Raw genomic sequence first — 24099 nt, forward strand, 5'->3', positions numbered from 1 at the left:
TGGAGCACCTGGGTGGTTCAATCGGTCGAGCGTCCGACTTCAGGTCAGGTCATGTTCTCGAAGTCCATGAGTTCGAGCCCCGCATCGGGCTCTGTGCTGACAGCTCAGAGCCTGGAGCCTGCTTTGGATTCCGTGTCTCCCTCTCTCTCTGCCCCTCCCCAACTTGCACTCTGTCTCTCTCTCTCTCAAAAATAAGTAAACATTAAAAAAATTAAAAATATATATATAACTGCCTATAGAAGTACAGTGCAATGGTGAAGGCTAAAAGGGATGTGGCTGTGCCTCTTAGAAGTGTGACCCTGGGGAAGAGGCCTGTTTGCTTAGTGCTGATTCCCTCATCTCTAAAACGTGACAACTTCAGAGGATTGTGAGGATTAAAAAAGTGCATACGAACCCCTGTCCCTGGGCAGGCCCCAGTGGTGCTCAGTGAAGGTTTCATCACCCATTACAGGGCCTGCCAAACCTTCAGCCCTGCACACTCTGCACACAGGAACTAAAGAGTAGGATGTGGGCACTGGGGGAGCATCACCTGGGTACGAGGCACTGGGCCAGGGGCCCAGGAGGGTCATTCGACCAGGGGCCTGGGCTCTGCGACACAGTAGGATTCTGGGCCCTGATCCCTCACTGCGGCAAACCTCCTCTGCCCCATCAGTCCCTACCCCACCCTCAGCCACCGGCAGTGCCCTCCTGGGTGGGGCAGGCAGGGCAGGGCAGGGCTAGGCATGATTATCACTCCCAGCTCAGGGCTGGAGACAGAGTTAAGCCAGGCCTTCTTATCGGTTCCCCAAGCACTATGCTGAAAGGCACTGCCTGGCTCTGAAGCTTGGGGGCTGGAAGGCGGGGCCCTGTAGTGGCTGCCCAAGTCCTTGCTCCTCTAGAATGGTCCCCGGAGCAAGAATGGAAGAGGCAGCCTGGCAAACAGAACTCCACCTGGCTTGGATACCGTGTCATCTTAGGCAATCCCTTCCCTCTCTAATCTCCATCTGTGAAACTGGGGGTGGAGGGGCAGCTGGAGAAGGTGACCCCTGAGTCCCTCGCAGCTTGAAAGAGTTGGGATCCTGTGACCAGCTGTGAGGTAGCCATGCTGATTGTCCTATTTACAGACAAGGCACCTGAGGCCGAGCAGAGGGAAGAGACTCATTCCCATAGCATACTAGTCGGTGGCAGAGCTGAAGGACACCCAAGCCAGTGCTCTTCCCACACCACATGCCCTGACCTTCTAGCAGGCCCATGGAGGAAAAGTCTAGAAATGACAAAAGCACAGCTACTTCTGGGCTCCCCATCCCAGGTCCAAACCCCTCCACGAGGTTCCAGGTATGGGCTGGGGACCTCAGAAGAGCTCCAGGCCCGTGGATACCTGGCAGCCCTACGGAGTGAGAGGTCACTCCTTGGCTTCTGTCCAGGGAAGGCAACGATGGCAGGGCTTTCTGGGTGTGGGGAGAGCTGGCCCCATAACTGGACTCGGATAATACCGCTGCTCTTATCAGTGGGCCAAGGGCTCCAAGGGGTATATCTGAGAATCAAGGGCAGGTTCAGCAGAAGTGGGGAGGGAGCACAGAGGCAAGGTGAGCGCAGCTCAGCTGAAGCTTTTAGTCTGGAAGGAAAGAATCTCTGAGGGTGGGTCTAAGGCTTAGGGGATGGGTGTGGGCGGAGTCACAGGAAGGGGCAAGCTAGGTCCACTTACCCTTTGAGGAGCAGAGGAACCTGATCCAAAGGGCTTTCTAAAGAAATCCTAAAAACCTCAGTTTGGGATGGATGAGAAAGACCCAAAATCTATGCCCCAGAGCAGAGGAGTCATGGCTGCCTTTGAGAACCTAAGAAAAGTTATGCCCTTGCCTAATGGGGAAACTGAGGCCCAGGCTTTTGGGGAGATGACTCACACCTAGCTTAAGACTTGGAAGGCTCTGGGGCGCCTGGGTGGCTCAGTTGGTTAAGCATCCAACTTCAGCTCAGGTCATGATCTTACAGCCTATGAATTCGGGCCCTGCATCTGGCTCTGGGCTGACAGCTCAGAGCCTGAAGCCTGCTTCAGATTCTGTGTCCTTCTCTCTCTCTGTCCCTCCCCAACTCATGCTCTGTCTCTCTCTGTCTCTCTCTAAAATAAACATTTAAAAAATTCTTATAAAGACTTGGAAAGCCCTGTTGGAGAGGGAGTGAGTCCCCTGTACAGCTGGGCGCAGTGACCCAGGAGGTTCAGTCCTAATGACCAGTTGCCAGGCTCTGAACCAGGCAGGGCAGCAGAGAAACAGGCCATGTGGCAGAGCAGGACTAGGCCTTCCAGACCCTGGGGCCTGGCTTTCTCAGGCCCCGGCAGAGCTGGGGCTCCAGGCAGGCACCACCTGGGTACTCAGCCAGTTCCCTGAATATCCAGGCCTTGGCTCAGGATTCCTGGGCTCTCTTCTTCTCTGGCTCAGGCTCAGAGGACTCCAATCTGGGAGCAGGCCTGCAACTCTCCTCACTGCTGGGCAGCCAGGGCTGAGCTGTGCCCTCTGAAACCACCCAGACAGGTGATGAACACATACACCACATACACCCCTGGGGTTGGGGGCTCAAAAGGCCTCATGCCCTCTTCCCCTCCCCAGGCACCCCTGGACTACAGGCTTCCCAGACAGATATGACTGCTTCACCTTTATTTGTAAATGCTGGCCCTAAGACTTTTAAATGTGGCCACCGAAGCCATTTGCAACAAGGCCAAAACTGGGCTGCCTTTCTGTATGCCAGTGAGTACCCTGCACCCCTCCCAGAACCCAAGGTTAACTCTGAGTTAAGCAGGGGTGAGAGCTGAGAAAAGGCTTGAACACCGAGAACGCTTGGCATGGGGAGTCCATGAGACCAGGGCAAAGGGGGCAAGAAAGAGCTGTAGTCCTTGGGGTTGAGCAAGACTGTTCAGGGGCCCAGAGAGCCAGAGCCAGAGCCAGAGCCAAGGGTAAAGCTGGGGCTGGACAGGGAAGGGCCCAAAGCCGCCATGGACATTCCAGGGAGGAGGAAGAAGGAAGGGCAGCAACGAGAGGCACTCAGCATATAGAGAACTGAAGTTACGTCCTGCATTGTGGGTCACCCACCTCTCCAGGCTGGGCTGGCACCCCCAAAGGATGAGCTCCTGCCACCCCCACAATACACATACAGGCACACAAACCTCCATGGGACCCTGAGGTGTTCACCTGGTCCTCTGCTGACATGCCTTCCTCTCACCTTCACCACATCCTGAGCTCGCCTGGCAACGAGGGTGGCAGGAAGCAGCGTGGTTAGTGCCCATCATCACCTCCTAATGTAGCAGTTCTGAACCTTCAGGGTGGCAGGAGCACATGGGGCACTTGACAAAAATTCAGATTCAGATTCCTGCCCTCCCTTCTCCTCAAGATTCTGAATCAGTGGTCTGAGGACCCAGGTAATTCTGAGAGGGTGGTCCTTGGAGAAATGCTGGGTGGTCTGCTAGGTGTTCGGTGGAGAAAACAACCATAAATATAACTGCTGCATTCATCGTGTGCCTACTGTGCACCTGACGTTTGGCATGAACCACCTTATTCTGTCCTTTGACACCCTTCCGGGAAAGGTGCCATCATTTCTATTCCCAAGGTCACACACTGCCCACTAGAGAAACTGCAATTTGAGGTAGTTCCCTCTCTCCCCACCCCCTTCCTGTCCCCCAGGGGCCTGCAGACTCACAGGGTCTGGGACCCACCCCAGGGACAGGACCAGAACCAGCATGTGACTCCCCAACAGGAAGGAGTGACCAAGGTGACACCAGTTAGTAAGAAAGATGTAGAATTGTACTGTAATGGAGAATACCCCCACCCCTCCACTTCCCAGGGATGAGGCCGCAAAAGGGCCCACTCCCAGCCTGAGGGCCGCCAAGTCACCAGGGAGGCTCCAGAGTGGCAAGGCTGGACCTGGCTGGCTTGGCCAATTCCCAGGCGGCGGGCGCCCCCTGCAGCCAGACAGGGGAGTGGCAGGCAGAGGCCTGGACGTTCCCAGGGCTGACCTCCCTGGGACAGCTAGGTTTTCTCTGGCGGCTAGGTTTTCTCTGACATCGTCTCCGGGCCTCACTGTGGTCCTTATGGTTGCCCCATTTTAAGGATGAGAGAAGTGTTGAGTGTCTTGCCCAAAATCGCAGAGCCAGCCAATATGGGACCCTGGCTCCTCCCTCCCGGAGTCTTTGTCCCAGCCCCCCAGAGCCCCCCTCACCTCCAAGCTCCCTCGCCCATAGGACAGACAGGACCTTGTAGGAGGCAGGCAGTGGGTATTTAATAGGCTTTGGTGGAGGATCTTGACACTCCCACCAGGGAAGTGGGCAAGGGTGGGGCACAGACAGGCCTCCACACAGGGCTCAGGAGATGAGGTTCAGATGCAGGGGCTCCTGGCATCGCCGGGTGTGAAGGGGCGAGAGGTGGGCAGAGCCTCGTCTGGGGCACTCCTGCAGCAAGGGAAAAAACACTGGGCCTGCGTGGAGCTAAACACAGAGTGGAGGGATGGGGGCTCTCCCCAAGCCCCTGCCCCACAGCTCATGACCCTCCAGTCGGGGAGCAAGAAACTGTCCAAGCCACCAGCCCCACAGAGAGAGCAAAGGGAGTGGGCTGGTCCCACAGAATGTCACTGCAGGGGCCCTGGGGGAGGAGGAGGCTGTGGATTACACACCCCCACTTCATTCCTAATGGTCCACTTCCAGGCATTTCATATGTTGGGCTTCAGAGTAAAAGTTGCCTTTAAATAAAGGGCTCCAATCTCAGAATTATGAACCACTGGCCTAGTCTCAGTCACTAATAGCTGAGGAAACAGACACCCAGAAAGGGTAAGTGGCCTCAGGCCAACCAGCAAGTGGTCTTTTCTCTTTATGTCTCCAGGGACCCCTGCTGTATTCTGAGGACTGTGACTTTACTTCCAGCACTCCTCAGGTCTATGATCCCCCTCCCTCAAGCTCTGAGTGCTCCAGTCTCAGGGTCAGCCAAACATGGGGTGAGGGGGTTCCCCCCGACACTTGTAATATCCACAGAATCCCTCTCCCAACACACACAAGTACTCTCTCTCTCTCTCTCTCTCTCTCTCTTCTTACCTCCTGGAAAACTAGAGCCTCTCCCTGAGGGACCCTTCCCTGGTTTGTGGAGACTCAGAGGTTGGGGCTGGGGGCCAGAGCCAGGGTCTGAGAGGGCTGGGGGACTGAGCACCGAGGGGCACACTGGGAAGTGCAGGTTCTGGATGGGCACCCAGTCAGACCCCGCCACTCTCTGCAGCCAGACAGCTTCAGCCATGTACCTGGGGAGCAATAAGCCAGATGGAAGGGGTCATGGCCCTCCTGCCCTGCTCCCCCTCAGCTTGGGGAGCACACAGCCCAAGGCTTGGCCCTGCAGAGAGCTGCGGCCAGTCTCATTCAGGCTCTAGTGCCCCTCTACCACATTCTTAGGGTAAGAATCCACAAAGGCAAGGAAGTGAGGGTTCCAGAGGCTCTCACAATGCCCTGAAGGAAACCCCGAAAGAAGAACAGTGAGTATAAAGGCCTGGGAGCTGGGGCTAAGAGGTCAGGGGCGACGACCCGGCTTTATCCCAACTCCCCCTCCCCCCCCCCCCCCCCCCCCCCGGCTTTATCCCAACTCCCCCTCCCCCCCACCACACCCCATCACTGGGTCCTCTGATCTGCAAACTCACTTGGGTCCCAGCGGTGCACAAATTGTTAAATACCAGTTGCTGGCACAGCCGTGGTCGAAGGGGTTGTATCCCTGCAGGTATCGGCACTGGAGGGAGGTGAGGGCCAAAAGAGGAACTCAGGTTCAGCATGACCGGGCAGCCTACCCTCTGATGGTCCTCCCTGAACCATCAGCTCAACACAGGCCCATGGCAAGACTCCAAGGGCAGAGAAGCAGGGCCAGTGAGCCAAGGCCTCCCCTGACTCACCTCTGAGTAGCTCTCTCCAGGCAACCCCTGGCCCTGCCCCCACCTCTCCTGCCTTCTCAGGGATCCTCCCCCATCACCCGTACTCTCTTTTGCAGCATCCTCTCCTTCTCTGTTTCTTTTGGCCACACCACATCCTCCTGCTACCTCCTTCTAGATACACTTTCAGATCTTTTTGTGGCTAAACTGGTCCAAATACAGTTCCATACCCCTCCCCCAATTTCCCTACCTTCCCAGTTCTCATTTTTTCCAAACTTGTGCTTTCACTGAATTTCACTATCTAGAAGGCCAATTGCATGGGGCCCAACCATATTTCCCTAGCAAAATAACTTGGCCCTGGAAATCTGGACTGAAGTTCCTGAACACCCATGCAGTGAAGGTCAAGCCCAAAGGTGAAGTCCTCCCGTGAATACTCTTAACCAAGTTCTTCCCCTCCCCTCCCTCCCATCAGCCCCGCCCTCCTCCCCTTCCCCAGCACGAGCAGATTCTCACCCTGACTTCAAGAGCCTTAGCTACAAAATGTCTGTAATGATCAAAAGTGGCCCAAGGGCACCTCTGCCCACCACGGGGAGCTCCCCTGTGTCCCATGCCCCTGTCACAAAGATTTTGACCTTCAACACTATTCTCCATCACAAGGTCTCAGGACTCCATGCAGGGCAGCTGACACCTAGGGGAGAAAAAGTCAAGACGGCTCCACAATGTCCCATTGTTGACAAAAAGTGACATCGACCATCAAGACACTTTGAGTTCTAACGTTTAAAGCATTAAGGGAAACTGCCATTCTATTTGAAATTTTAATTAAATGGTTAGAAGAGTTTGATTATATTTACAATTAGAATTTTAAATTTAGAGAAATAAATTTTGATTGATTAGATGTATATGAAGTATACAAAAACAACTGTCCAACACTTAAAGGCATGATAATTGTCTGATGAACTCATTAGAACTCACTAGTAAACGACAGCACCTTCCTCTCCCCACATGAGAGCTTCTCGGATGTGAATGGAATCCAACAGCTCCAATTCCGTGTCTCAAATGCTCCCACACTCCACAGGACAAAAATCAAAGCGGGCATCTTCTCTTCCCAACTCCTCCTTCCCAGGCTCTCTGCTGCCTCTGCTCTCTGCCCTTTTTCCCCAGGGATCAGGGCATCAGGCATTTTTCTCTCTCTTTCTCTCCCTCCTTCTCTCCCCAGGCATTATCAATTCCTTTGTGTAAAGACTCACTCATTCGCTCGGAAATATCTGGGGGCCTCAACAATGTCCTAGGCACAGCACTGGGGGCTGAGGACACAACCACCACCACCAAAGCCTGCCTTAACTTTCAGGCAGCTGGGGAGTGGGCAGGGCAGTGCACAGAAGAGCAGGCAGCCAGGGCCAAGACTCCAAGGTGCAGCAGCCCTGGAAAGCAGACAGTGGGGCCCTGAGTGGCCACGGCAGGGGCATTCAGCTTCCCTGATACTGTGTGCAGCCTGGAAAGATTAAGTCTTAGGGCTGCCGACTGGCCCCTTGGAGAGCACAGCGCCAATGTGACAGTGAGGAGAGGCCGGGCTGGAAGCTGGCTGAGGAAGGCAAAGAATGATACCGGCGAGCATAGCCAGCTCGTTCAAGAAATATGGCCCTGCTGGAGGGGAGAAGGCAACAGGTGGAGAAGAGGCTTGTGTTGTTAGGAGTGTTCTCTTTGTTCCTAAGATGGGAGAGACGCGAACACGTGTAAATGATGATGGGAAGGAACGGTAATAAGAGCAACAACAATATATAGGGCTTCTGCTCATACTGGCTGCTGCTCTCCATGTCTTCCACATATTAAGCCGTGCGGCCCCGTTTCACAGATGGGGAAACCAAAGCACCAGGTAGCTAAGTAACAAATCCAGTATTTCCCTGCTGATATGAAGCTGCGGTTGGAATTTATGTAGACTGGCTCCAGTGCCCTTGGTATCAACCACTGGGGTAAGTGGCCCCAAAAGACGTGGTTCGGGGATGGAGGTAGGAAGGGAATGAAGTTGAAGTGTGTAAAGAATGACTGAAATGGGGGGCGTCTGGGTGGCTCAGTTGGTTAAGTGTCCAACTTCGGCTCAGGTAATGATCTCATGGTTTGTGGGTTCCAGACCCACATCGGGCTCTGTGCTGACAGCTCGGAGCCTGGAGCCTGCCCTGGATTCTGTGTCTCCCTCTATCTCTGACCCTCCCCCACTCACGCTCTGTCTCCATCTCTAACAAATAAACATTAAAAAAGAAAAAAAAAGAATGCCTGAAACAGGTTCTGCTGGTGAGGGGACAGAGCCCTGAAAGAATGAGTCACACTCATCACAGAGTGCAGCAAATCACAGAGTGCAAAACCCCATTTAGATTTCTGAAGACTGGAGATCACAGACTGGGAGAGCCCCATTCTGAGCAGTGGAGCAAGGGCAGGCCAAGGGCCTGACGTGGGGCTAGAAGAACCATGGGATGTGGGAAGGGGAATGCTACCCAAGGGAGACTGAAATGATGGACTGAGGCTGGAGACAGAAGACACGCAGACCACAGAAGGTAATGAGTAAGGGATAATGGGTACTGAGCAAGAGGAGCTACCGGTGGGCTCGAGTGGTTGAGTAGTGACTGTAAGGACAGCAAGTGGTGGGCAAATAGGGTTCCTCTGTCCTGTCAGTTGTCTCAGTATCTCCAGCTCTCCCTCATCAATGTAGGCAACTACAATCTTCCTAAAACAACCTTCAGTTAGGGTGCCTGGCTGGCTCAGTCTGGGTAGAGCATGTGGCTTTTGATTTCAGCAGCTCCTAATCTCAGGGTATTGAGTGCAAGCCCCACATTGGTCATAGAGCTGACTTAAAAATAATAATAACAACAATCTTTAGCCAAGTCATCGTCCTGCTAAAGGAATCCCACGGCAAGGATGTTCACTTTAATCACTTCTACTCAACATTGCACTGGAGATCCAAGACGGTCAGTACAGTAAGAAAAGAAAAAGAAATAAAGCCATACATGTTAGGAAGGAAGAAATGAAACTGTCCTTATTCCCAGATGACATGATTTTCTATGTAGAATCAACAAAAAAAACTATTAGAATAAGTGAGTCTAGCAAAATTGCAAGATTCAAGACCGATAAGCAAAAAATCCATTGTATTTCCTTATAATAATAATCGAACAGAAATGAAATTTAAAAACACATTTATGGGGAGTCTGGGTGGCTGAGTCACTTGAACATCTGACTCTTGATTTCAGCTCAGGTTATGATCCCAAGGTTGTGGGATTGAGCCCTGCATCAGGATCCATGCTGAGCAGGGAGCCTCCTTAAGACTCTGTCTGTCTGTCTGTCTCTCTCTCTCTCTTTCTCTCCCCCTCTGCCACTCTCTCCCTCTTTAAAAATAAAAAAAAATAAAGGAAGCAAAAATAAAATAAAAACAGGGAGGGGGACAAAACACAAGAGACTCTTAAATATAGAGAACAAACAGAGGGCTACTGGAGGGGTTGTGGGAGGGGGATGGGCTAAATGGGTAAGGGGCATTAAGGAATCTGCTCCTGAAATTATTGTTGCACTATATGCCAACTAACTTGGACGTAAATTCAAAAATAAACTATTTAATTAATTTAAAAAATATTTAAAAATTAAAAAATAAAATAAATAAAAGTAGCACATTTATAATAACACGAAAAGCAAAATACTTAGAAAAGATCAGGGAGCCTGGGTGGCTCAGTCAGTTAAGTGGCTGACTTCAGCTCAGGTCATGATCTCACAGTCATGAGTTCAAGCCCCGCGTCGGGCTCTGTGCTGACAGCTCAGAGCCTGGAGACTGCTTCGGATTCTATGTCTCCCTCTCTCTCTGTCCCTCCCTGCTTGCCCTCTGTCTCTCTCTCAAAAATAAATAGACATTAAAAAAAAATACTTAGAAAAGATTTAACACAATGTAGGCAAGATCTATATACTGAAAACTACAAAACACTAATGAAAGAAATTGAAGAAGTACATGGAAAGAGGTTTGTGGCTTCAAAAGCTCAATATTGGTAAAACGTCAATTTTCCAAATTGACCTATAGGTTCAATGTAATCCACATAAAAATCTCAGCAAACGTTTTTGTGGAAATTAAGCTGATTCTAAAAGTTATGTGGAAAATCAAAGGAACTAGGATAACCAAAAAAAACTCCCCAAAAGAACAAAGTTGGAGAACTTACATTGTGCAATTTCAAGACGTAATGTAAACCTACTAATCCAGACAGTGTGGTATTGGCAAAAGAACAGAGTCCAGAAATACACCCACAACTACATAGTTAACTGATTCTTGACACATGTGCAAAGGTAACTCAATGCAAGAGGACAGTCTTTTCAACAAATGGTGCTGGAACAGCCCATTTGCAAAAATAATACATCTTGACCCTACCTTGCATCATATACAAAATTTAATGCAAAATGAGTCATAGTCCTAAATATAAAATCCAAAACTTATAAAACTTCCAGAAGAAAATATAAGAAAATCTTTGTGACCTTGAGTTAGGCAAAATTTTCTTAATTACAACACCAAAAACACGGTCTATAAAAGGGAAAAACCAATAGTGTACCTCAGCAGAATTTAAAACTTCTGATCTTTGGAAGGCACTGTTAAAAAAAATTGAGATGACATACAGACTGGGAGAAAATATTTACAAAACACATATCTGAATCCAGAGTACATAAAGAAGTCTTAGGACTCAATAATTTCACAAAGAAAAAAATGGGGGGGGGGGCGGCGCCTGGGTGGCTCAGTTGGTTAAGCATCGGACTTCAACTCAGGTCATGATCTCACTGTTCGTGGGTTCAAGCCCTGCATCGGGCTCTGTGCTGACAGCTCAGAGCCTGCAGCCTGTTTCAGATCCTGTGTCTCCTTTGCTCTCTGCCCCTCCCCCACTTGCACTCTGTGTCTCTCTCTCTCTCTGTCTCAAAAATAAATAAACATTAAATATTAAAAACGAAAAAACTGACAATACCAAATGTTAGTGAAGATGTAGAGCAACTGAAATTCTCACACATTGACTGTGGAAATGCACAGTGGGAATGCAGCCATTTGGGGAAACAATTTGACGGCCTCATAAAGTTAAATGTACAGTTACCATATGACCCAGCAATACCACGCCTAAGCATTTACCCAAAAAGAAATGAAAATGTATGTTCACGTGCCTGTACACCAATGTTTATAATCGCCGAAAACCGGAAACAACCCGGATACGCTTCCATCAGCAAATGGATAAACAAGTGGTGGTATATCCACAAGTTGCAATACTGCGTGGCAATAAAAAGGAAGAAACTACTGATATGGGCAGCAACACAGATGCATTTCAAATGCAGTATGCTAAGTGGAAGAAGCCAGACTCAAAAGGCTATGATTCCATTTATATGAGCCACTGGAAGAGGGAAAACTATAGGGATAGAAAGCAGAACAGTGGCTGCGAGAGGCTGTGGACAGGGAAACTGGCTACAGAAGGCCGTGAGGGAGTTTTCTGTGGGGTGATGGAGCTGTTGTAACTCTTGATTATGGTGGTGGTTACAGGACAGGACTGCACGTCAAAACTCATATAACTGTGCACCGAAACAAGGTGAAGTCTAACGTTAAAAAAAAAAAAAAAATCCTATCGTGGCTGCCAGGTTTCCACTGGACCAAGACCAAATTCTCTACCTGACTTTCTGAGCCCTTTCATTCCGGCCAATCCCGAGCAGTCCACTTGATTTCCCATGCCATCTTCTGCTCCAATTACCACCGTTTCCTCACCATCCTACCCACATTCCACAGACTGGCAGGCTTCCCTGCCTTTCTGCAGGCTGCGCCCCTCACATTTGCTCTCTCCGTTTTCTGATGGTCCCAAACCACTAAGCGGCACGCCCCACGCCACACAGCGGTCCTCCCAGAACTCAAGTTCCTCTCTGAGTCTGCGCTACTCAAAGTGGGAGAGGCCCTTTCTCGTAGCGTTCACCGGCGTCCGGCAGGTGTTATTCTGATTTCAGTTACCCTATCAACACAAGCGCAGGATGAAGCCTTACTCATCTCTCCGCCCAACGCTCAAAATTAAGCACACATGGCCTAGCACACAGTAGGCCCTCGATGCAGTGCACCCAGGAAGGAGAGTGACCACCGAACTCTAGGAGCAGGTGGATTTGAGGTGCGTCTAGGTCCAGAAGGGCTAATGAGGCGCCTTCGAGGCGGGTCAGGCCGTCAGGCACCAGGGCGGTGCACAAAGCGGAAAGGGCAGAGGTCCCGGAGGCGCAAGGTGACCACCCACAGCCCGGTATCCCCGCGTCCCGCTCGGCCTCGCGTACCTTACCCTCGCAGGAGCGCTGGGCCGCGCTCACAGACATGGCCTGGATCAGCAGCAGCAGGAAGAGTGGCACCAGGAAGCCGGCGGCGGGTACGCTCACCAGGATGCTGCGCACCAGCTAAGGAGCAGAGCCTCGGGACCCTCCTCCCTGGCCCCGCCCCTCGTCCGACTCCGCCCCAACAGCCCCGCCCCCAACCGGGACCTTCCATCCGCTCCCCGCGCTCCGCCCGGTACACCTCACCCCACTACCGTCCCCAGGCCCCGTGCCACCTTTAGCATTCCCCATCATGACCCTGGTAGATTCTCAACTCTTCCCCGTCCCTTCTAGCCCCGCCCATCTCCCTGGTCCTGCCCACCCCCACCTAGTCCCTGGGGGTTCTCCCCGTACACCATTGGGGGGCGGAAGGAGGACGACCCCGCCTCCCCCCCCACCCCACCCCCGCTAATCCTGCCCCTCATCCCCACCCCGCGCTCTCCCCAGTGCTCCCTACGTGGGTCCCACGGCGGATACGCCATGGCCTTGTCCATGGAGAAGGGCAGGTGGGTTGTGCGCACCAGGAAGATCAGGCAGGTCACCAGCAGGGCACCCGAGTAGAGGCACAAGGACAGGACGAGCAGCATGAAGAAGCGGAAGTTGCGGTGACCGATGCAGTTATTAACCCATTTGCAGTGGTGGTCAAAGTCCTGGGCAAGAGGGAGGGGGCAGGCTTGGAGCACCCCTAATCAGAGGTTTTACCCCCTTTCCCAAAGGCCACCTACCCTTGGCCCCTCAAACTGGCTCCCATCCCTAGGGAGAAACCCAGCCACAAAGTCCTTAATGCTGGCATTTCTATGGCTAGAGCACTGTTAAGTCTCCATGGCTCACAAGGTCATATATCAAGAGGCCTTTAGAGACAAGGCCTTCCTGGTCTTCTGTGGGACACATCCTGGTTTAACTTTGGGCAGGACACAGAATATTTCTGGGACTCTGTTTTCTCATCCATTGAATAAGGATAATAATACCCTTACTCAGGCGGCCTCCCCGGATTGTAAGGACCAGATAAGACAGCACATTTGTAAACCTGTGTAGCCTGTGCACATGAGACAGCTCAGCACTTAGACCCCAGGAGACCCTCTGACCTGGACATGCGAAGAAGACAGGCGAAGCTTCCCTGGCCAGGCCTACAGCCAGCCTGAGGGCCTTGGGCACCTAGTGTCAGCAAGCCTGGGGGAAGACACGAGTGTCTTTCTCCCCCTGGCCTGACCAGGTCCAGCATAGGTGTGGATGCCTCTGCGTGTCAGCACCTGCACAGGCAAGGGCCAACCTCCCAGGACAGGTGACAGGTAGTGACCTGCATGAGTGACCAAGAGTGGCTGGGAGTTACTGCCACCCTTGGCCTTTAGCGATCCCGGAAGTGGTTTCACACCTGCTACAGGAGCTGGTGTGGGTGGGCCTCCTGGGCAGGGGCAGGGTGGGGGCAGGTGGGCAGTCAAGAAGGGCACTCACTTCCACACAGATGTTGCACCAGGGACAGTGGTAGGTCCGGGGTGGGCGGTGGAAGCAGCACTTTTGGCACCATTGCAGACGGAAGGCCCTCTGGTTCACCCACACCACATGCACCATCATGGGGCCCTGTTCATTGGAGCCTGTCACAGGAAGAGGATTGGGCAGCAGTAAGAGGGCCTTCCATCAGTCTGCTGCTCTGGGGGTAGGGAGGCCAGCTCCCTATCATTACTGGGCTCCAGGAAGTGTGGGGAAGAGTTGGGCAGGGGCATCCCTAGTCCCCACTGAGCAATCTGCCCAAGCACAGAGAGACTGGCATTCAAAGGGAAGGTAAGTTTCCAGCCAGAAGTGTTCTGTGAGGACTCAGCCCTTTGAAACTGTGACTGATGCTTTAAGGAGTTTGTGCAGTGGGAAGGATGAAGGGAGAACTGAGTGGTTTCAAAGGGCTGGCTTCTCCCCCCACCCAAAGCAACTGGAAAACTCCAGAAATCTGGTTTTCCACATCTCCATGGCTTAGATGATGAAGTGCCAGAGGCAGGGCCTAGGAAAATGAGGATGTGCATTGAAAGGGTCCTGAGGCCCGAGGAGGGGAGATGGAAGGAGCCCTTCAGGAGAGGTTACATCCTTCTCCCAGGGACCAATGCCTCACCTTGATGCAAGATGCCCGGGTCTGAAAAATTGAGTGAAACGAGACTGAAGAAGGTGAGGACACAGAGGAGGCCTGTGACAAGAGGAAAAGCCCACTCCCCATTCTGGGCCAGCCACCTGCAACTGAGACCAGAGCAGGGCTCAGCCCTGATCTGGGGTAGGGGTGGGGAGGTGAAGTTCTCCCTGAACCTGGTCCACTTGGTCAGAACCCACATACCTTGAAGTCTGCTCTAAATATCCAGGCTGGTGACAGATCCATAGAGACTCCACCAAATGTCACCCAGTGTTACGGGCCACCTGCAGCTCCCAGAGGCACCAAGCACTATATACCCATGCCTTTGCACATTCGATTCCCTCTGCCTAGAGTACCCTCCCTTCTCTTGCCCCTCTTCCACACTTCCCCTTCCTCTGCACTGTCATTGTCTGTCTTCCTTTCTGTCTCTGTAGGAAACCTGTAGCTTGTGTGGGAGGGAGACTCACGGGAACGCAAAGAAAAGGCCACTGAAAACTACCAGCAGCACCACATTGAAGGCAGCAAACAGGCTTGGGAGGATCCAGGGAAGCGGGGTCTGAGGCAGGGGATGGGGCTCCTTCATGAGGGGCATGGCGTCCTTCAAGACTGGCATGGCTGGACCTCCTGCACCCCCAGGGGAGATCAGAGTCACCAGGCTCCCTCGCCCCAGCTGGCTCCAGGAGCCCCATGGCCACAGCAGCCTCGGAAGCCACAGCCCAGGGTGGAAGGAAAGAAGCTCCAATGTGACATCATAGAGGTTGAGGAGAATGGAGGCTAGGGGCTCTTCAGCAGAACTGTCTGCAGCCAGTGACCAGAACTTCCAACAGCAACCCCCTCCCCATCCCCCCCCCCCCACACACACACTTGTGCCAGGGACTGAGCGGTCCTGCCCTATGAGGTTGGTTTTGAGACTACATGAGATTAGAGAGACACATGGGGAGAAGGTGGGCAATTCTAGTCATCTTTTCAGGCTCAGTGCTAATCGAAGCAAACAGTGCTTGTTGTTCACTCTATTTTTTTCCCCTCTTTTATTATTACAAAATTCCACTTTGGGGAGTGGAGGGGCAGCTAGATAATTTTCTAACTTCCCTCATTTCCAGGGCTGGCTTCATGACACAAGTCTGGTCAATGAGACAAAGGGGATGTCTGCTGAGGATTCTCAGAAAAGATTTGCCTTGTCCTCTTCTTCTGGTCTTGAACCTAGAAGTGCTGGCTGAAGGTACCACCTTGGACCCATTAGGCAGTATGTCAACAGGCTACAAAGAATGACATTGTTGAGTCACTGCCCCAGACTTAAACTGCCTCCCTCTAAGCTGCTTATTATATGAGAAGATAGCTGGATTTTCTGTTACATGTGGCTGACATTGGTCATTTGTTTTGGCCATTAAGCATCTGAACCCCTCTGTTTTTGGAGGATTCCCTGCACTGTACCTTATCACGAAGGGCAAAGACTGGTCCCCATACCAGTTGGAGCTAAAACTGCCAGATAATCGCATTCAAAGCCTCTCCTGCAGCTAGCGCATAGCCCTGTGACCCAGCCACCACCAATTAGCTTCAGAACTGCTACCACCAACCGAGTGTGGGAGTCTTCTGAGATACAGGAGCTGCACATATTTTCAGAGCTCCCGCATGTAGAAGTGTGATAGCCATTTTGAATGTCACCTTAATTTCAACAGTGATTGTGCTGTTCTTCAACATGGATAAAATATGTAATTCTAAGAGTCCTACTTTGTTTTGTTTTGTTTTTTTTCTTAATGTTTATTTTGAGAGAGAGAAAGAGCGAGCGCACTGGTGTGCTAGACAGAGAGAGTGGGGGAGGGGCAGAGAGCGAGAGAATCCCAAGCAGGCTGCATGCTCAGCATGGACGCTTAACCATTTAACCGGCTGAGCCACTCAGGTGCCTCTTGATGTTGCTATTTGCTGAAGCTGGGGCCCAAATTCAGAAGAATAAAATTGACTTTGTGTCTTTTTGACTGGTAGGTGACACCAAAGACCTGCTCTGCCCCCTCATGACCTGTGACATGGCACTACCACGCGTAGAAGGACGTTAACGCACAGATATAATTAACATGCTCCGTATTTTCTTATGTGCTCAACAATATTGTAAGAGCTGCCCTATTTATTGGGCCCACATTGTGGGGTAAGCTGATAAATAAAAAAGAGGATTAAATCTAATACCCGTATAGGTACAAGGTTATCAATATGAATAAATTTTTCAGTACTTTGGATACTCTTGCAGAGTGGGTAAAAATACATTTGAATTCCAGGGCAAAGCCCAATACATACTGTCAACAAATTGGCTTCTAAGAATATTTAATTCCTTAGTTTAAAACACGTATGTCAATTGGCAGCAATTTTGGCACACACTTTAGGTAACAGATTCGTCAGTGTTTTTCACTGTCCATTAATTCATTTTTCCTCCTCAGGTTAATTACCAGTCAAGTCTTCATGGAATAATTATGGGGACCCATCACTTATATACCTCACCCCAGTAGAGATTCCATTCTCCTCCATTTTGATAACGTTAGCTCCTGGAACAAGTTAATGTGCCTTGTCATCAACATATGGTTTCTCTGCTCCTTTCCGTTTTGTGTGAAGCTGCAGACCAGAGATGGGGTCTTCTGGAAGAAACATCGAAGGACACAAAGGGATACAGGGAATAGACACACGATTACAGACTTCCGTAGAATAAGCTGATGTGACCACGGAGCAGACACCTCACTGTCGGTCAATCCCTGGATTCCATCCTCCAAAAACCTCCTTCTCCCCCAGTGCTGTTCATCCCAGTCATCAGGACCATCATTCACCCTGTTGTTCAGATCAAACCCGTGGAGTCGCCTGACTCCTGTCCTTATCTCATCCAATCCACCAGCTCTGCCATCAAAATAGAATCTCTCAAGTCCAAGCCATCACCCTCTCTTGCCTGGATATTCTGATAACCTTGTAACTGCCCCGTGCCTCTTCTGTCCTTGGCCTTTAATGGACTCTGTTCCAAATAGCAGCCAGTGCTCCTTTTAGAACTTAGCTCATGGCCTCTGGTTGGAACCTTCCAACTGCTTCATAGGTCACTCAGAGGAAAATCCAAAGTCCTTACCGTGGCCTTCAAGGCCCTCCCTGACCTGGCTCCTCTAACTTTCTGTCCTCATTTCCTAACACTCAGCCCCTTGCTCACTCCACATCAGCCAGGCACACTAGCCTCCTTGCTGTTCCTCAAACACACCCGGCATTCTCCAGTCCTGGGTCCTTTGCACTTGCTCTCCCGTTTCCCTGGAATTCTTTGCCACAAACGTGATAAGTGAAGATCTCGCTTCCTCTGTTCTTTTGCTCAAGTGGTGACTCTGCCTGCCTCTCCGGCTGTTTCCTCAGTGTACACCCCTCACAGGTGCACTTTGGGTCAACAAATATGAATATTTAAAACACCTTTGGCATAATTTGCAAGATACTTGCCAGAAGGTTTGTGCATGTTCACACTGCTGTTATGAGCATAAGCATATGATAATACTAACACTATAATCAAATATCAACATAAAATAATTTCTCAAATTTTATAGATGACAAATGTTACCTTGATCATTTCATTTATATCTCCTTAAGCTGCTTATGAAGTTAAGTATTCTTATACACCCAGAGGTCATCTTATTGTAGTCGTCTTGTGAATTGCCCTTTTCCATCTTTTGCTTTATCTCAGTGTAGAAATGTTGGGCTATTTTTCTCTTTTTTCATGGGTGATAAATGTACATAACATAAAATTGATCATTTTAACCACTTTCTAGTATCCAGTTAAGTATATTCACAATGTTGTACAGCCTTCACCATCACCCATTTCAGTCCTCTTCCATCATCCCGAACAGAAACTCCGTACCCACTACGCAGTGACTCCTCAATCGCCCCTGCCCCATCCGGTAACCACTGCTCTGCTTTCTGTCTCTGTATTTGACTACTGTTGGTCCCTCATATAAGTGGAATCACACAATACCTGTCCTCTTATGTCTGGCTTTTTCCACTCAGCATCGTGTCCTCAAGGTTCATCATTGGCCTTTAGCCGTCCTGAAAGTTGGTATGTTGCAGCAGGTGTCAGAATTCCCTTCCTTTTCCAGGCTGAATAATATTTCATTGTATGTATTTGCCACATTTGGTTTGTCTTGTTCACCTGTTGATGGCATTTAGGTTGTTTCCACCTCTGAGCTGTTGTGAATAATGCTGCTATGAACGTGGGGGTGCAAATATCTACTCAAGTCCCTGTTTCCCATCCTTTTGAGTACATATCCAGAAGCAGAATTTCTGGATCATATGTAGTCGTATGTTTCATATTTTGAGGGGCTGCCAGAGGATTTTCCACAGCAGCTGTACCATTTTACATTCTCACCAACAATGCACAAGGTTCCAATTTCTCCACGTCCTTGCTAACATTTTTTTGTTTTTTGTTTTTTTTAAATAATATCCATCCTAACAGGTGTTCATTTTGTCTTTGGTGGAAGCATTGGCTTTTTCTTCCTGATTTACAGGAGCTCTTTCACATAAAAAAAAATTTGACTGTATTTATTGCAAATATATTCCCAGTTTGTTGTTTGCCTTTTAATTGTGTGTGTAATTTTTCACATAAAGTTTTTGTGGTTTCTCTCTCTCTCTTTTTTTTTAGGTAGGCTTCATGCCTAGCGTGGAGCCCAATGCAGGGCTTGAACTCACGACCCTGAGATCAAGACCTGAGCTGAGATCAAGAGTCTGACTGAGCCACCCACGTACCCCCTTGTGTTGTTTTTATGTAATCAAATCTATTTATCATTTCCTTAGCATTATTTTACCTTACTTTTCCCCTCTCCTGTCTGATGAATATTTAGCTGTATTTCTTGTGTTCTCTTCCATTTAATTCTTTAATCTGAAACTAATGTAAGGATAAAATAGAAGGTAAAGGCTTGAAGTGTATTTTTCTCATATCATTATAATCGATTATTCCAGCAGTAGTTTTGAGTAAGCTTTCTTTTCTCTCTTACATCAGATTCTAAATTTTTCATATATACTATGATCTGTGGGCAGCACTGGGAGGTGCCTTCCAGACACCCTCGGGAATGAAGAACTTATCCCCCAGCTGCTAGAAGACAGACTCAGCTTTGGGGAGTGCCTCCCCTAGAGAAAGTGACCTCACCCAAGGTTCCGCCTCCTTCCATAGCAGTTTGCATCCAAGGAGTGAGCAATATACAGTATAAAGGCCCACACACTTTTCTCAGTGCACAACTACTCTCCGTGCACAACCATTCTGAAGGGCCATCCAGCCCCTGTGTGACCTATACCTTGGCTAAGGATATTGTTGGGCTCTTAGCACAGGCTGACTTCTCCTCTGCTCAGTCCTGTTTCCTTTCCTTTGTTTTTACAGGCATTGATCCTAAAATTATTCCCTAATGAACATCGTGCATGCTAATCTCTAAAGTCCATTTGCAAATTTTTTGTTTTATCTATTTATTGAATTTAGCACCATATATTTTGATGTTTGTAGTTTTAGAATCCAGGGTTTGGGGGGGTTTTTTTGCATTTTTTAAAAATTTATTTATTTTGAGAGAGAGAGTTTGAACAGGGAGGGACAGAGAAGGAGGGAGAGAGAGAATCCCAAGCAGGTGCCCAGCATGGAGCCTGACGCAGGGCTCAAGCTCAGGAACCCTGAGATCATGACCTGAGCTGAAACCAAGAGTCAGTCGCTTAACCAACTGAGTCACCCAGGTGCCCCTGCTTCTTGCATACTTAGTTGTCATTATCTGAATCCCTAAATTTATGATGCTATGTAGTAAACAACAAATAAATGCAAAAGTATTAAATGATGAATAAGAAATGAGGCCTCCCTCAAACATCACCTTTCATTAAAACTAGCATCTTCTGGGGTGCCTGCGTGGCTCAGTTGGTTAAGCGTCCAGCTCTTGACTTCAGCTCAGGTTGTGATCTCACAGTTCATGGATTCTAACCCCATGTCGGGCTCTATACTGGCAGTGCAGAGCCTGCTTGGGATTCTCTCTCTCCCTTTCTCTCTGCCCCTTCCTTTGCTTTGTCTCTCTCTCAAAATAAATAAACTTAAAAAACTAGCATCTTCCTTTTCCAACTGTAATGCAAAACAATGCAAGTACAATGACAATTTACTACCAAGTAACACTTAAAATCTTGCAAAAAAAAAAAGCAGAGTTTTATACTGATATAAGTGATATTGGAACATCATTTAAATCACCCAAAAGGTCATCAATCAATAAGGAGCTAGTCTAAAATAGCTAAAAGTTCAGAAAGGGAAAATCAACAAGGTTGACAGCCTAGTAGGCTCTTCAAAAAAAAGAATGGCTGATAGCTTCACTAGTAAATTCTATATGACATTAAAAAATGAACACCAATCCTCCTCAAACTCTTCCAAGAAACAGAAGAGAAAGGAACACCTTCCTACCTCATTCTGTGATGTCAATATTACCATGACACCAAAGCCAGCTGAAGACATCACAAAAAATCCCCTACAGACTAATATCCTTTATCAATATGGATGCAAAAATCTTTGGTGAAATACTAGCAAACTGAATCCAGAAGCATATTAAAAGATTATACACCATGACCAAGTGGGATTTATTCCAGGAACCCAAGAGCGGTCCAACACACATAAATCAGCGTACTACACCACATTAACAGAATGAAGGAAAAAATATATATGGTCATCTTGAAGAAAAGGCATTTGGCAAAATCCAATACCATTCCATGATTAAAACACTCCACAGCCTAGGAATAGAAAGGATGTTTCTCAAATAAAGGGCATTTATGAAAAACCCACAGCTAACATTACACTTAATGATGAAAGACTGAAAGCTTTCCTTATAAGATCAGGAACAAGACAGGGATGCTTGTTTTTGCCACTTTTATTTAACATTGTACTGGAATTTGTAGTTAGAGCAACTAGGGAGGGAAGGAAGGAAGGAAGGAAGGAAGGAAGGAAGGAAGGAAGAGAGGGAGAGAGGGAGGGAAAGAAAGAAAGAAAGAAAGGGCATCTACACTGCAAATCTCCAAAATCTCTATTTGCAAACACAATTTTGTATATAGGAAACCTTAAAGAACACACACACACACACACATGCACGCACACACATACACAATATCAGAGCTAATAAATGAGTTCAGGAAAGTAGCAGCATTATTCATAGCCAAAAAATGGAAATAACCCAAATGCCCATTCACTGATGAATGGGTAAACTAAATAAGGTATGTCCACCCAATGGAATATTATTCAACCATAAGAAGGAGCAGAGAACTGGTACCTGCTGCAACATGGATGAACCTTGAAAACATGTCCCATGAAAAAAGTCAGGCATAAAACGCCAAATTGTATGATTATATCTTTTATTTTTAGAGAGACAGAGCATGAGTGGGAGAAAGGGGCAGAGAGAAGAGAGAGAGAGAGAGAGAGAGAAAGAGAGAGAGAGAGAGTCTCAAGCAGGCTCCATGCTCAGTGTCCAACATGGGGTTCGATCCCACAACCCTGGAATTATGACTCAAGCCAAAATCAAGAGTCAGACGCTCAACCAACTGAGCCACCCAGGAGCCCCCATATGATTCTATTTAGTAGAATCATTTGCCAGAATTGCCTATTTGCCAGAATAGGCAAATCCATAGAGAGAGGAAGTAGATTAGTGGTTGCCAGGGGATGGGAAGAAGGAAGAATTGGGAAGTAGGAGGTTTCTTTTTGGGCTGATGGAAATTTTCTGCAATTAGAGTAATGGTGATAGTTGCACAACATTATAAATACACTAAAAAACCACTGAATTAGGGGCACCTGGGTGGGTCAGTTGGTTAAGCATCTGACTTCAGCTCAGGTCATGATCTCGTGTTCATGAGTTCAAGCCTCAAGTCAGGCTCTGTGCTGAACACTTGCTCAGAGCCTGGAGCCTGCTTCAGATTCTGTGTTTCCGTCTCTCTGCCCCTCCCCTGCTCACACTCTGTCTCTCTCTTTCTCTCAAAAATATATAAATGTTAAAAATTCTTTTAAAAAACACTGAATTTTATACTTTATAATGACTAAACTGGTGAATTTTATGTCATGTGAATTTTACCTCAAGAAATTTTTTTTTAAAAAGAGACAATGGCCTTTAAATATCAAATGATTGAGGACCCCTGAGGAAAACTGATGAAATTTATGGGGTTTTTATACTATGATTTTTCAAAAATGATCCTTACACCAAGAGAACCAACATTGAAGTGATAGGTGTGTCCCATCATATAATCATGCAATTTTGTGAGACTATTTAAGCAAAAAAAAAAAAAAAAAGAAGAAGAAGAAGAGTGAGTCATTCTTCTTGGGTCTAAAATTCAGGGTGTGACAGCCAGCGGTCCGAAATTAGCAAGGGAAGAATGTGACTGGCAGGTCCAGCTCTCCTCTTGCCATATCTTAGCTAGGGGTGGGCTGGCCGAGTCAGGACGTCATTGCCCTGGACTATCCGTGGGTCACACTGCATAGACAGCCACCTAGGGATTCTGGGTGGGGCAGAAGTACCCACTCAGAGTGAAAGCCCTCCCTCTCACCAACACCCTGCCATTCCTCCCTCCCTCGTCATCGGACCTAAGAATTAACCAGTCTCCCCTGAGCCTCCCAGTCCCTGCTGCTTAGCTGCATAAACGCGGTGTCAGTCTTGGCTGCCATCCCTTCCTGACCCCCTCTGGTTCTTCGTCCCCCTCCCCCTGCCTCCCCCTCCCACCATTCTGTCCTGAAGGAATTTCAGAGAACATCTTCAACACCCTGCTATCTGCTCTAAGGAAGTCTAAAGTTCAGGGCTTTGGGCAATTAAGCTCAAGGCCTCTCACCAGGCTAGAGAGGAATGACCCAGGGAGCATTCCTGTGGCAACTGCTGAGGAAGCTGAGTCAGCCCTGTCTCTTGGCTTTGTCAGGGTGGAACCAAGGCAAGTGACCCTCTCCAGGTCAATGCCTTTGTTTTCCTTGCTGTGCCCTTGCCTCCACCTCAGAAGGCAACCGAGTCCCTGAGACTACACTGTCCTGTCCCAAGAGTTGTACTTTAGGAGGAGAGCGAAAGAGGGAGAGAACTGCGCTTGACCCTTGGGGGATATTTTTAGGTGTGTGGGGACAGGAGTGGGTGTCCTCTTCACACCACATCACTGACTGCTTCCTCTGATTGTATCTCCTCCCCATCCCGGAATCAACTCTCTTGACCCTCTCATGGGCCCTTTTCTTACCTGAACCTCAACGGAGCTCCTAGTCTAGGTCCCTTCTGCCTCTCTCTACACTCCCATGGCTCTCCATCCAACCTGATGTCATAACTTCTCTGAGCCTCCGTTTCTTCACCTGTAAAATGTGAATAAAGACAGTACTTACTTTACAAGACTGGTTGCAAAGTTGCAGTGAGATAAGGAACATACTGCATTTTCTACAGCTCCTGGTGCACCCCAAATTCTCAGTAAACGTTTGCTGCTGCTGTTGTTGTGCTTTTATTATTTCGTCAGTCATGTAAGCGGTTCTTTTTTTTTTTTTTAATGTTTATTTATTTTTGAGGGACAGCAAGCAGGGGAGGGGCAGAGAGAGAGACACACACACAGGCTCCAGGCCCAGAGCTGTCAGCACAGAGCCCGACGCGGGGCTCGAACTCACAAACCATGAGATCATGACCTGAGCTGAAGTCAGACGCTTAACCACTGAGCCACCCAGGCTCCCCAGTCGTGTAAGCAGCTCTAAAGAGCACTTAGGATGTATTAGACCCTATTCCGGGAACCTAAGGGTACTATGCTTGGATTCAAATACTTTTAAATCTACTTGGAGAGGGAAGAGAACATAG

The 24099-nt window shown here is 48.9% G+C and overlaps 1 protein-coding gene and 1 long non-coding RNA gene across 5 annotated transcripts; one reads left to right on the top strand and one right to left on the bottom strand.

Moving 5' to 3' along the window:
• Positions 1–4195: 4195 nt before the first annotated feature.
• ZDHHC19 (zinc finger DHHC-type palmitoyltransferase 19) lies at positions 4196–15007 on the bottom strand. 3 transcript variants are annotated; one of them, XM_019448710.2, is made up of 8 exons: positions 14773–15007; positions 14294–14409; positions 13648–13787; positions 12673–12845; positions 12163–12268; positions 5641–5726; positions 5051–5250; positions 4196–4414 (listed from the first exon to the last, which is right to left on the bottom strand). In XM_019448710.2, exons 1-8 carry the CDS (start codon positions 14916–14918, stop codon positions 4245–4247), a joined length of 1137 nt encoding a protein of 378 aa, XP_019304255.1. In that variant the 5' UTR covers positions 14919–15007; the 3' UTR covers positions 4196–4244. The 3 variants fall into 3 exon arrangements, with proteins under 3 accessions (XP_019304255.1, XP_019304254.1, XP_019304256.1); XM_019448709.2 differs by having other exon boundaries at positions 14294–14415; XM_019448711.2 differs by having other exon boundaries at positions 4217–4440; positions 14294–14415.
• LOC109266536 (uncharacterized) lies at positions 14876–16533 on the top strand. 2 transcript variants are annotated; one of them, XR_002079757.2, is made up of 3 exons: positions 14876–15249; positions 15406–15524; positions 16286–16533. It is a non-coding gene; the product is annotated as an uncharacterized LOC109266536 (long non-coding RNA). The 2 variants fall into 2 exon arrangements; XR_002079756.2 differs by lacking the exon at positions 16286–16533 and having other exon boundaries at positions 15406–16032.
• The last annotated feature ends 7566 nt before the right edge of the window (positions 16534–24099 follow it).

This window comes from Panthera pardus, unplaced genomic scaffold (genome assembly GCF_024362965.1).
Source record: "Panthera pardus isolate Hobbes unplaced genomic scaffold, ASM2436296v1 HiC_scaffold_16, whole genome shotgun sequence".
Taxonomy (NCBI): domain Eukaryota; kingdom Metazoa; phylum Chordata; class Mammalia; order Carnivora; family Felidae; genus Panthera; species Panthera pardus.